The following is a 14,462-nucleotide window of genomic DNA, read 5'->3' as shown; positions in this document are numbered from 1 at the left end:
GATCCGGGATGAGACTACATACTTTCGGCGCCTATTGATGTGTTGTTTTTGCATATTTTATTATGTTAATTTTAATCCATTAAGTTTTAGGATATCGAGTTTGTATTTTTTTTGTTTTATTCATAATTTATGCGTATTGTTTGTCAATCATATGTTTCGGTTGCTTTGTAGGTAAACTTGCTAAAACGAAATGAATTATTGGCAAAATGACAAGCAGGAAGCACTAGATGGGTGACACCCACCCCTGCGTGCAAGAGAGCGAGCTGCGAGGACCGCGCACTAGTGCGGGTGAAATCACTCACCCTAATGCGCATACCATGAAAATTATTCGAGGACCTCGCGCTAGGGCATGTGTTTTTGCCCGCCCCAGGGCGACGCAATATGGAAACAACATCTGGACGATTTATTTATTTCCTTTTGTGGTGGATTTTTTTATGGAATTAAACAATAGCAGCCTAATACATGTGAGAGGGGGGATTTGGAGGATTATTCAGAAAAGAGACACAAGAAAGGTCGGAAAGAGAGCAAAAGAACTCAACCGAAGAACGAGAATTTAATAAGAGTTTTTTTTCTTTTCTCTCTTATTTAGTTGGGATTAAGGGGATCCTATCCCCAAACATTTATGTTGTGAATCGTCTTGGAATATTGAATTTGTTTTAAGTATACTTGATTATGTTATTGATTTTTCTTACAACTTTGGATTATAATCAACTTCAAAGGGATTTTATGTGTTATAATTGAAACCGAGGGGAGATTTTATAACATGGTATAATAACATAATTCATTGATCTACAACTTGCATAGACATATAAGTTTGTTTACCTGTTGATAATCATAATCCAATATGTCCAAAGCTAGAGTATTCCACGGTCTGTTAATGTGATTGTAATTGTTAAATAACACAAGGACAATTGGTTACTGCATTTTGTAATTAGATCAATATAGCTCGACATAGTATGTCGATAGACTAGGGAATTAGTCAAAAATATGACTTAATATTGAAATTCAATCCCTAGAAGAGATTCGGGGTATGTGAACTAAGATCCGAACAATTGTTTGTTTATTAATTTGATTTATATTATTTATATCGTGTTAGTAAATTATTTTATTTGACCTTCAATTTAATTTATTAATTCATCCAATTTTCGTTTTAGTTAACTAAAGAATTGTGTTTAAGTTAAATTTGTCCAATCAATATTTGTGAGAACGATACTCATACTTCGTATATTATATTATAAATTGACTCAGGCACTTGCGATTCATTCGAACATAAACTTTCATTATATTTTTGTTGGGGATTTATCGTGCAAGAAAAGCTCGAGTTTGTTCTTTGATCTCTGATTCATATTCATGTATGTGTACATAGAGGTTTATATACTCATATTGTACGTACTGGGCGATTTTTCGCTCACGTTCTTGTTTACATCTTGGACACCTTACTTGTAATGCCCCAGAATTGTCGTAGAATTGATCAGACAAGATTAATGAAATATCCCCAGACTTGTAGAATTGATCAGATAAGATTATGGGATGTTGTTCGGATCAAAACTATAAATTTTAGAATGTGCAAGACCGCACCCGCGCCCTTGTGTACACCGCACCCGCGGTGTAAGTTCAGTAGGGTAAGAAATTTGGGGCGAAGCAAGACCGCACCCGCGGTCTTGCATACACCGCACCCGCGGTGCCAGACCGCACCCGCGGTATTGGAAGGGCCGCACCCGCGGTCATGAATTGTGCATTTTAGATAGAATTGCCGAGACTGAAGCGCACCCGCGGTGCTGCAGGGACCGCACCCGCGGTGTGATGTGCAATGCGGAGAATGATGCCACGTTTCAGTTGGTGCATGCAGTATATATATAGAAGCATGACACGTTTGATTCAGAATTCAAAGGGGAAATCGATAACTTGGGAGAGAAAGTTTAGTTCTTAAGCTTAGAATTTGGTTTACGAAGAATCCGTGTATCAGAATTCGAATCCGAACGCAGTATCGTACTCCTCTCGACTAGAGCTACACAAGGACGTAAGTTTTATTACGTTTTGTAGTGTTTTGAAAATATGATGTTGCTAGAATTGCATGGGATTCAGATATGGTGTTTCTACTACCGTAGACATTGTAGAATTGAAGTCAGATTAAAGAACAGACTGTTTCTGTAATTGTTATGATTTTCAGAAGATATTGATTGAGATTAAACACTAGATTTGTATTGTTCTTGATTGAAGAATAGAGAGATGATTATTCTTGTATGTCTGGATAGATTATTCAGTAGATATGTGAAGTCAGATCGAAGAAAGAATACCGTATGTCTGTGTTTTGTATTTCAGCATCTCTGAAGATGTATTTGTTAGATATTCATATGCTGGAAACAGATTGATCAGATTCAGATATGATTTAGATTATATCGTGATATTGTTGATATGATCAGATTGTGTTTGGTTCAGATTGATCAGATTATGTACTGAGTGAGTATTGATCAGAACAGATTGTGAATTGAACTACACAGTGATACAGTGTATTTGATTTTGTCATTTCAGATCGGATATGGACACATTGGACTTCAAGACTTCGTCTTCCTCGGACGGGGACGACAAAGGTATAATTCATGTGATATTCGGGAAGAAACAACTCAATTGAGATCACCCTTTGAGTTGCCCAATAAATCACATACTATATTCTTGTTTATGTATTTGTTTATAGAACTTGTATATAAATCTTGCTATGCTTTGTTTACAGATCATGTGGCATTGCATTAGAATGATTATGCTTGTTTACAGATTTTGTATTCATGCATTAAGATAGGACAGTCTGGAGATCAGGCAGACTTCTAGATGTTCGGCGATATCTCAGCTTAGGGGAAGATCACCGCCCCTTTGTAGACGTGGATACAGATCAGGCCGAAGTCTAGGAATAAGACGTACAGCACCTCGATTGGTAGGGTAGGTGACAGACAGTGACGTCTTATTTATCCCGGGATCCCTAGAGTCATAGATCGAGTCAAGTCTAGACATGATTTGATTAGGACTTCATACTTATATGGATGTGGCTCCTAGATCATGGGACCCATCGTTATTGCTTTCAGTTGTGCTAGCATGTTTTATGATTTAGACTGTTTATATGCATGTTTATCTGATTTGAGTTGCATGCTTAATTTCATAGATTATGAAATATATTGTGTTTATACATGATCGCATATTTTATGAATTAGTTTGTGTATATACATGCTTACCATGTTTTATACTGGGATTTATTCTCACCGGAGTTATCCGGCTGTTGTCGTGTTTTGTATGTGTGCATGACAACAGGTGGGGCTGGATCAGGGTCGAGAAGATGACGAGAGAAGACGAGTTTAGCGTGGTGATTCCGGACTTACAGTAGATTGGATTTTACTACTAGAACTTTAGTAGTGAACCTTAGATTAGAAGGTTGTACATTCTTGTATTTTAATACTGAATTTGTATTTTTATATACCGACATGTATAGTATTTAGATGCCATTACCTTCCGCAGTTTATTTTAAAAAGAAAAATTTTTAGACCCTGTTTTTATCTTAATTGATAATTAAATCCCAAAAAGATGATTAATGAGAAAGATCAGCGTCCGGGTCCCCACAACAGGTGGTATCAGAGCTGATAGTTCCTCTAGCGATAGATCTTTTAGCGATAGATCCTTTAGATTGAGATAGTCAGAGTTGAGAGATTCTTTAGCACTGAGTTAGAGGAGAGTGAGCGGGGTAGATTGAATTTTCTTTCCTTGCATGTGATTGCTAGCATGAGATTTATGTCAATGTTGACTTGCATGATGTGTGCTAGCATGATTTATTGCTTTCCCTATTACATGTTGTTTGTTATCTGAGTTGACTACAGCATGTAATTATCAAGACTGAATCAGAACCGAGTCTGAATCAGAGGTATATGATCAGAGGAGGGCTGAGACAGATTATACAGATTGTGTATTGATTTGTTTGATATTCAGATATACCGCCTCGGAGAATTCCAGAAAAGGGCAGTACTTCGTCTGAACAGATAGATACATCAGAAACTCAGATAGAAGTAAAGTTGGCAGAACTTCAGTTATTTCAGCCACCGATTCTGAGTGGTATAGAGACATCTGCAGATTGTCAGGACTGGTTAGATGACATAGAAATATTGTTTGATCTACTTGACTGTACGGATGAACAGAAAGTTAAATTAGTATTCCTCCAGTTACAAGATGCTGCCAGAAGTTGGTGGGTTACCATGAAAAGAGTATTAACACAACGTGGTACTGTGATCACGTGGGAGGTCTTCAGAGCTGAATTCTACCAAAGGTTTTTCTCCGTTTCGTATCGGGAGGACAAAAGAGCAGAATTTGAGAATTTGAGACAAGGCCTATTGAATATTGACGAATATGCTGCGAGATTCTCTATGCTACTGCGTTTTGCTCCTCATTTGGCTGGAAATGACGAAGCTGTAGTAAATCAGTTCGTCGGAGGATTGAATTCGGAAATAGCTGCGTTGATGAACATGCAGCAACCTTATCATTTTGCTGATACCTTGAGTACAGCAAAGAGGGCAGAAGCAAGTTTGACTAGAAAATTGGGAAGATTGAGCGTGAAGCAATCCCAGACACAGCAATCCCCTCTCCGATGTGAACGTGGCAACACGAGTGGAAAGCAAGATTTGCTGAAAGCTCAAAGGAAACCGTTCAAGAAATTAGGAGGTGGTTCCTCTAGTTCCAGTGGTTCCAGCCCGAGCTATGTTGAGGGGTATTGCAGGACTTGTGGGGGAAGACATCCCACAGAGCAATGCCAGGGAGTGACTGGTAGTTGCCATATTTGTAGACAGCCGGGACACTTTGCTAGAATTTGTCCCCAGAAGAGTTCTCGAAGATTTTAAAGAGCAGGGTCAGTAGTGGTAATGACTGAAGAACAGACTCAGAATTCATAACAGGTACTATTTCTTGTATGATTATATGCATAGGTATTGATATGTACTAATGCATTATTTATGAATACCTGTGATTGAGTAGCATGGAGATATGCTATATCTGTTGGATCTGTGTTTACTGTAGTATTGATTCCTTGGTGGTTGAGGAATATGTTGATATCAGAAATGTCTGTGACATATGATATACTACGGTTAGATAAGAATGAGATTGAACTAGATTGTGATGTACTTGTGTTATATGATTCTGATTGCATTACTGACATGTATATGCTAAACAAGTACAGAAATATCGTAGAATGTGTGCCAGAAACGGTAAGATTCAGACCAGATTTGGCTGATAAACGGAGATTTTCCGGTAAGGATTCTAGATCCAGAATTCCTTAGATTATTGTACTGTTTATGACTCGATTATTACAAAAAGGAACAGAGGGTATCCTTATGTATTCAATAGATCCATTGAAATCGAGTCTAGCAGTGACAGAGTTGCTAGTAATATCATAGTTGACTGGTGTTTTCCTAGATAAGATTTCAGATGTGTTTGATATCAGAAAGGTAGATTTCAGAATTGAATCAATACCGAGTATTGCTGGTATATTAGAACATAGTACAGAATGACTGACAGAATTGATATAATTGACAGATAAAAGAATCCTTGGCTGAGAAATCCAGTTGATTGAGTATTTCTTTGGAAGATATTTCAGTTCTGGTTCTAAATTGATAGATTTTATGTTCAGAGGTATTCTGAAAATTATGCTTGGTATATCTATGATTTATTGATATATTGCAGCATTTGATTGATTATATTGAATATTTGAAGATTGGGTTAAATATTCAGAGAACTATGATCATTGTATACAGAAATGGGTCAGGTATGAATCCGGTATGCAGTTATTGATACACTGTTTATTCAGAATATGCAGTATCTGAAGATCGATTGATTTAGACAGTTAAGACAGAAAGATCAAGAATTCCAGAAATGTCAGAAATTTATTATCTGCAGATTATCTTGTTCTGATTATTTATTCTCTTATTGTTATATATATATCTGCTGAGTATTGTTATTGTTCTACATCCGTATTTGTGCTATATCTTATACTGTTGGGAGCATATGTTATTTGCAGATAAGATATAGCAGTTGATATGGACAGTATGAGGATTGGTCAGATAGCCAGAATTTACAGTTGCCTGATTTTGTTATTTTATGAGTTTTCGTAAACTCACTAGATCTGTATAGGGTCTTTCTATTCTGAACCTGATGTGATATTACTGTTATTGTGCATCAGTGTTTGATACAGATTAGTGTAAACAGTCAGACATGTGATCAGAATGTTCAGAATTTGTTTGTAGTAATCAGAACAGAGCATCAGTCAGAATAACAGATAGTTGATTTTGTGTTATATGGGACTGATTATGTTATGATATCAGAATGTCTCAGAATTGGTTACAGATTTTGATATTGATAGTCAGAGCCGAATACCAGGTAGGTATTTCTTCTTTAATTTATGATTATTCACTGATTTGTTTACACAGCATAGTTCGAATCTGAACTCACAGATAGTGTCAGAACCGCATAGTAGTGAATTCAGTTGCCATTCAGATGATTGTGAATGTACGTTATTCGAACAGACAATTGTGATATAAACAGATTAGATCAGTTGTAACAGAATTTGTACAGAAATGTTGGCAGAAAGTGTAATGATAAGTCTGAATTGCTAACAGAAGAAGCCAAAAAGATAGAAAGCAGAAGATTATTACAGAATTTGTATAGTTCTGAATAGAAATGGGAGTACATTTCTATGGCTTTCGTAATGAAATTACCGCCATTTTCTTTAGATTATGATAAGATATGATTATGATTGATAGATCACTCAATCTATATCTATCAGTTTGTACCAGATTACGTACAAGCAGAACCAGATGACATAGATCAATGTCAAAGAAATAGTCAGATTGACGTGAATGCAAGAATTAGATGATATCAGATTGTGATTTTGATGGAGTTGTACTTGGGATAGATTATATCATAAGCTCTCTTGTGCAAATTTATTACAGATTGACAGATAGTCAGAGTATATTACCAGATATTGACAAATATTGGTAGAGCTTAGTACTGGATGTTAGTACTAGTTGATATAGATTATTGTTATTGTGTAACTTACTGTATGACAATAGCTATCAAGATAGTTCAGAATAGATAGATTTAAGAAACCAATGTCGGATGATGACGATTGGTATTGGAAGATGAAGATTGAATATGTCCTGGATTGGGATAAACAGATAGGATAACAAATACAGATGGTATTGTTTTGTTATAGATTGCAGATTGGCATATACGGATGTTGTATAGCCAGTAATGCGGGATTGATTCGGCTAGAACGAGTTGAAAAAGGATTATGATATTATAATTCTTGAATTTTGAATTCAGATTAGAATCAGAGATTGACCAAAGAAAGACACCACAGAATGATGTTACTGAGATGAGTTTGGATGTTAAACTCGGTTATACATCTCTTCTGATAATTTGGATTGATTGCTTGTGAATTCGAGGACGAACTCAGTTCTAAGAGGGGGAGAAATGTAATGCCCCAGAATTGTCGTAGAATTGATCAGACAAGATTAATGAAATATCCCCAGACTTGTAGAATTGATCAGATAAGATTATGGGATGTTGTTCGGATCAAAACTATAAATTTTAGAATGTGCAAGACCGCACCCGCGCCCTTGTGTACACCGCACCCGCGGTGTAAGTTCAGTAGGGTAAGAATTTTGGGGCGAAGCAAGACCGCACCCGCGGTCTTGCATACACCGCACCCGCGGTGCCAGACCGCACCCGCGGTATTGGAAGGGCCGCACCCGCGGTCATGAATTGTGCATTTTAGATAGAATTGCCGAGACTGAAGCGCACCCGCGGTGCTGCAGGGACCGCACTCGCGGTGTGATGTGCAATGCGGAGAATGATGCCACGTTTCAGTTGGTGCATGCAGTATATATATAGAAGCATGACACGTTTGATTCAGAATTCAAAGGGGAAATCGATAACTTGGGAGAGAAAGTTTAGTTCTTAAGCTTAGAATTTGGTTTACGAAGAATCCGTGTATCAGAATTCGAATCCGAACGCAGTATCGTACTCCTCTCGACTAGAGCTACACAAGGACGTAAGTTTTATTACGTTTTGTAGTGTTTTGAAAATATGATGTTGCTAGAATTGCATGGGATTCAGATATGGTGTTTCTACTACCGTAGACATTGTAGAATTGAAGTCAGATTAAAGAACAGACTGTTTCTGTAATTGTTATGATTTTCAGAAGATATTGATTGAGATTAAACACTAGATTTGTATTGTTCTTGATTGAAGAATAGAGAGATGATTATTCTTGTATGTCTGGATAGATTATTCAGTAGATATGTGAAGTCAGATCGAAGAAAGAATACCGTATGTCTGTGTTTTGTATTTCAGCATCTCTGAAGATGTATTTGTTAGATATTCATATGCTGGAAACAGATTGATCAGATTCAGATATGATTTAGATTATATCGTGATATTGTTGATATGATCAGATTGTGTTTGGTTCAGATTGATCAGATTATGTACTGAGTGAGTATTGATCAGAACAGATTGTGAATTGAACTACACAGTGATACAGTGTATTTGATTTTTTCATTTCAGATCGGATATGGACAGATTGGACTTCAAGACTTCGTCTTCCTCGGACGGGGACGACAAAGGTATAATTCATGTGATATTCGGGAAGAAACAACTCAATTGAGATCACCCTTTGAGTTGCCCAATAAATCACATACTATATTCTTGTTTATGTATTTGTTTATAGAACTTATATATAAATCTTGCTATGCTTTGTTTACAGATCATGTGGCATTGAATTAGAATGATTATGCTTGTTTACAGATTTTGTATTCATGCATTAAGATAGGACAGTCTGGAGATCAGGCAGACTTCTAAATGTTCGGCGATATCTCAGCTTAGGGGAAGATCACCGCCCCTTTGTAGACGTGGATACAGATCAGGCCGAAGTCTAGGAATAAGACGTACAGCACCTCGATTGGTAGGGTAGGTGACAGACAGTGACGTCTTATTCACCCCGGGATCCCTAGAGTTATAGATCGAGTCAAGTCTAGACATGATTTGATTAGGACTTCATACTTATATGGATGTGGCTCTTAGATCATGGGACCCATCGTTATTGCTTTCAGTTGTGCTAGCATGTTTTATGATTTAGACTGTTTATATGCATGTTTATCTGATTTGAGCTGCATGCTTAATTTCATAGATTATGAAATATATTGTGTTTATACATTATCGCATATTTTATGAATTAGTTTGTGTATATACATGCTTACCATGTTTTATACTGGGATTTATTCTCACCGGGGTTATCCGGCTGTTGTCGTGTTTTGTATGTGTGCATGACAACAGGTGGGGCTGGATCAGGGTCGAGAAGATGACGAGAGAAGACGAGTTTAGCGTGGTGATTCCGGACTTACAGTAGATTGGATTTTACTACTAGAACTTTAGTAGTGAACCTTAGATTAGAAGGTTGTACATTCTTGTATTTTAATACTGAATTTGTATTTTTATATACCGACATGTATAGTATTTAGATGCCATTACATTCCGCAGTTTATTTTAAAAAAAAAATTTTTAGACCCTGTTTTTATCTTAATTGATAATTAAATCCCAAAAAGATGATTAATGAGAAAGATCAGCGTCCGGGTCCCCACATTATTTGAACGGGGCAAGTCTCATGTTGGACAGGCCAGGAGGAGCCGATGATTTTGAGGTCCGTGCTTAATGCCTAGTGTTAGAGTGTCTTCTAGAGTTTGAGAAAAAAGTATATGTCCACGAACATTATGATTCTATCTATGGATGACTTTGATTTCATCATGAGTATTGACATGTTGACAAATTAAGTTGTAAGACAAATTATTAGGGTTTTTTAACCGCTTATCGTGAAAAAAAAAAGAAATTAAATAAATAACGCAAGGGAGTTTAGTTTAACAATATACCGTATCACGCCAATTTTGATTGGCGTGAAAGGTTTTTTTTTTTAATTAATCAAGTCCCGCTGTCTTGGATGACGGGACCCTTTTTTTTTTTTTTATTAATCAAGTCCTGCCTTCTCGGATGGCGGGACTTGTTGGACTTGTTTTTTTATCCACCTTTTTTATTTTTTAGTCACGCCATCTTGGATGGTGTGACTTGAGATGGTGTTTTTTTTAATTAATAATTATAATTGTGGTGGCAGAGTGATGGGATCTGACGAGCAACTCAAAATAATTTGTGATCACAGAATGATGAGATGTATAGGTTGAAATCATTTAACACGCCATGTTAAATGGCGTGTTTTTGACCGAATATGTAAAATTTGCTTAAAAAATCGATGAACGTATTGAGAATATTTGTTACTATCATTCTTCGTTGGTCTGAAAATTTTTGAAGCGTTCTTCAAATTGTTTCGGCCGAGTGTTGAATATATTTAATTGTTGAAGGTACTCAATATCAGTTTCTTCTTCCACATACGAGGTAAAATACTTAGACTCCAAATTAAATTTTGTAGTTTGATCGAAATTGTTAAATTCTTTATTTATGATTATTTTTTGAGGTAAAGTTTTGATTATTGTTAATTTTCTTCTTAACTGCTTACATACAAATAAATATTACAATTAATTTCATTTTTTACTATTTTATTTGACAATGTGTAGTATTAAAACTTATTATTATAAAAATTATTATTTGTAGCATTATTGAATATAACTAAGAAATATAATTTTTGTAATTTACAATACTAAATAAAGTTTTTTTAGTAAATAATAATAATAATACTTATATTTATAATTAGTGTTGATGTTGTAGTTTTATTTAGGTTTAAGTATTACAGTTAATTTATTTTATCCAAGTTACATAAATTTTTTTCTTATAAATATTATAATTTGTCTTAACGTATTGTACACAAAATAATTTGGGTAATTATTTTATTTTATTATTAATTTATTTCATAAACATATCGTGAAAACTTATTATTTTATTATATTTGTATTATTATTAACTTGTAAAATACAAATAAAATTTAAGATTTTTTTATTTTAGAGTAACAAGTTTTTTTTTATGTAATTATTATTGTTGTTGTTTTATTTAGGCATGCTATAAAAAAAAATTAAGTATTACCGTTGATATTTTTTACAAAAGTAATAAAAAATCTATTATTATAAATATTTTTTTGTTCTTATTTTATTAAATAAAAATAAGTATTATGATTTAATTGTTAATTTTATTCGTATTTAAGACGACCATTTAATTATTGTACTGAATTAATATAAATATTATTATTATAAAAAATGGTTATGAAAAAAGTGTACATTAAAATGATTTTACTATTCAATTGAAATTTTAAAAAAATTATTATCACCTTTTTATTTTGTGTGACCTATTGAATTTTTTTTTATAGGAATGGACAGTATGTCGGTACTTTTATTCGTAGGTGGTAATGTTATTATAGGACATCACACCGTAAAATATAGTACCACTGCATTGAGAGCAACACGAATACCAAGATCTATTAATTTGCATGAGTTGAAAGAAATAGTATACCGTCTGACAAATATTGAAAGTTCAAAATTTAATTTAAAATTGTCAACAAAATATTCCTACATGGATAAGTCACATTGCGTAGAAGTGCATCTTGACATCAATGATGACAACAATTTACAGTTTATGCTGGATTCTTCTAACGAAATGCGATGTATTGAATTGTCTATCGAAAAGTATTTCATCGAGCATAATGTACATGTTGAGGTTCCTGAATCATACATTCCATGTATAACTGAAGGGTTCAATTCGATGGGATTTAATGATGAAGCCGATACTTCCGCTAATGTTTTTTTCGAACCAATAGATGAAAATCGATTTAATTCGGATGATTGGACTGGGGGATGGGATCAGTATATTACTGGCACCGTAGAAGAAAATGTTAACTGGCCTATTTCCACACGAGGATGGGATTCTGGTGCAAGAGGATGGTACTCGGTTGACGCAAATCATGCAGGTTTCGATTGTTCACCGAGTGTGCATCGTAGTGGATCGAGTCATGTATTGACACCTGTCGTACCTGATGAACAAAGATCACATGAGTTGTCAATAGATGTTCAACTTCACGCCACCTAAATATTTACTGAACCTGATACAACTGCAAGTGAAACAGATGAAGATGAGCATGAAGAAGAAAATGCCACATTTGCTGATATTGGTCCATCTCAAACTGACACCGGTGATCATATGCATGCATATCCTTTTGAAGTCCTTTCAAATCTTGAACACCGACCCAATGCATTACCCTTTTCTATCCCGCCTGTCTGTCAATCTTTATATGACATACCTCAATTCTTTAGTACAATATATGATGAGCAATGCCCTGATTCTGTTAGAATTCCATCTGCATCGAATTTGAGTTATTACAACGCAGATAGAGGAGAACTTTGCACGAACATGGTTTTTAAAGATAAAAAGCATTTGATAGCAGCAGTTAAGGACTTTTCAGTTAGAATTGCTCGACGTGAGTATCAAGTTGTGGAGAGTACAAAGACTTTGTGGAAAGTTAGTTGTAAAAATAAACATTCAAATATCAACTGTAGGTGGGGTCTTCGTGCATCGTTAAAATCAAAATTGGGGTATTTCAAGATCACGACATATGGTGGTCCACTTACATGTATGTCTAGCCAGGTGGGGTTAGACCAACATAACTTGGACAAAAATATGATTGCAAAAACACTTGTCGGTATTGTTCGGTGTGATCCTTCGTTTGAGATTAAATATGTTATCCAGCTTGTGAAATATCGATATAATTATCAAATCTCATATGGTAAGGCATGGTACAGTTTAAAGCGGGCGGTGGAAAATGTATATGGTACATGGGAGAGTTCAGTACGTCTTTTTCCAAGGTACATGGGTGCCCTTGTGAAGTACAATCCAGGCACTATTGTAGAGTAGAACCATTTACCGAGATACAATTCTCAATTGAAGGTTTTAAACTACGTGTTTTGGGCCTTCCGACCATGTATAGATGGGTTCGCACATTGTCGAAAAATAATTAGTGTTGATGGTACTCATTTATACACGAAGTATAAGCACACGATGCTTATAGCTGTGGGTTTAGATGGAAACAACCAAATCTTACCCTTAGCATTTGCCATAGTCGATGAGGAAACATACGACTCCTGGAAGTGGTTTTTGGAACTTCTATGCAAGCATGTGGTTCGAGGATCAACATGTTTGTGCCTTATCTCCAATAGACATCGTGGAATCATTAATGCTGTTGAGGAGATACCCGATTTTAGACATCCACGTGGCGTACATCATTTTTGTCTTAGACACGTATGTTCTAATTTCAATACACATTTCAAAAATGTGCACCTAAAAGATCTATGTTGGAAAGCAGGCACACAACATCAAATACGTAAATTTGATGCCATCATGGATGAAATTAAAAATCTCGAATCAAGAGCTTTTGTTTATCTCTCTGAAATTGATAAACACAAATGGACTCTTGCTCACGATGGGGGGTGGCGACGTGGTGTTATGACGAGCAACTTGTCAGAGTGTCTTAATTCTGTTCTGAAGGGTGCTCGTCGACTTCCTGTATCAGCGTTAGTTCAGTTGACATTCAATCGTTGCGTGCATTATTTCATTGATCGTATCACACGAAGGCAACGTATGATTCAGAGCAATCAACCTTGGCCTGATTATGCTTTTCGACTGTACGAGAAATGGTCTTCGAGATCTAGTGAACACACTGTTGTTCGTACCGAGATTAGAGACCAATCGGAACCTGTTGTTACGGGAGGGCGACAAGGTCGGGGTGAACGTGTACAGGTTGTGACCCTCAGGCTTAATGAATGCTCATGCGGAAAATGGACTATCTTTGGAATTCCGTGTTCACATGCAATATGTACCGCCAAATGGTATGGATTAGATCCTACACAATTTGTACAACGTTGGTTTGAGATGAGTGAATACATAGACACGTACGAGGGAAGATTTCGTCCAATTGCTGATGAGGAATATTGGGATGAACCAACATTCGAATTGTGTCACAATCCGAATAGGCGTGAAAGAAGAAGAAAAGGGAGAGACCGAACTACAAGAATCAGAAATGAGATGGACCGGCCTTCCACACGAGAAAGGCAATGCATCCAGCGAGAAATCTCAACACAACAACGTCGTAATCAGAACATGTAAAGGTAATTTTTTTATCTTTTAATTTTATATTTCATTCATAATGAAAATTAATCTGCTATTTAATTGTTTACGTGTTGATTGGGTGCAGGTTTGAAGGAACACTATGAAATTCAATGTGTTACAATTGTAATTTTATGTTTTTCCTTGTATCTTGCTAATTCTTATATGTTAATCGAACATTTTGTTTGTTTAAATTGGATAGTATGTCATATGTTGTTTTAATTTAGGTGTCTATATGTTATATGTTGTGTAAAGTCATCTCGTTATGTATTTTATTTTACAACATCATC

General features: G+C 35.6%; 1 protein-coding gene across 1 annotated transcript; it reads left to right on the top strand.

The window, feature by feature from the left end:
* The first annotated feature begins 13,068 nt into the window (after positions 1-13,068).
* Positions 13,069-14,172, top strand: LOC140830254 (uncharacterized). The gene has a single exon (XM_073193537.1). The coding sequence runs from the start codon at positions 13,069-13,071 to the stop codon at positions 14,170-14,172; it is 1,104 nt and encodes a 367-aa protein (XP_073049638.1).
* Positions 14,173-14,462: the final 290 nt, after the last annotated feature.

Source organism: Primulina eburnea, chromosome 4 (assembly GCF_022965805.1).
Source record: "Primulina eburnea isolate SZY01 chromosome 4, ASM2296580v1, whole genome shotgun sequence".
NCBI classification, from domain to species: Eukaryota; Viridiplantae; Streptophyta; class Magnoliopsida; order Lamiales; family Gesneriaceae; genus Primulina; species Primulina eburnea.
This window is presented reverse-complemented; position numbering and strand designations above follow the sequence as displayed.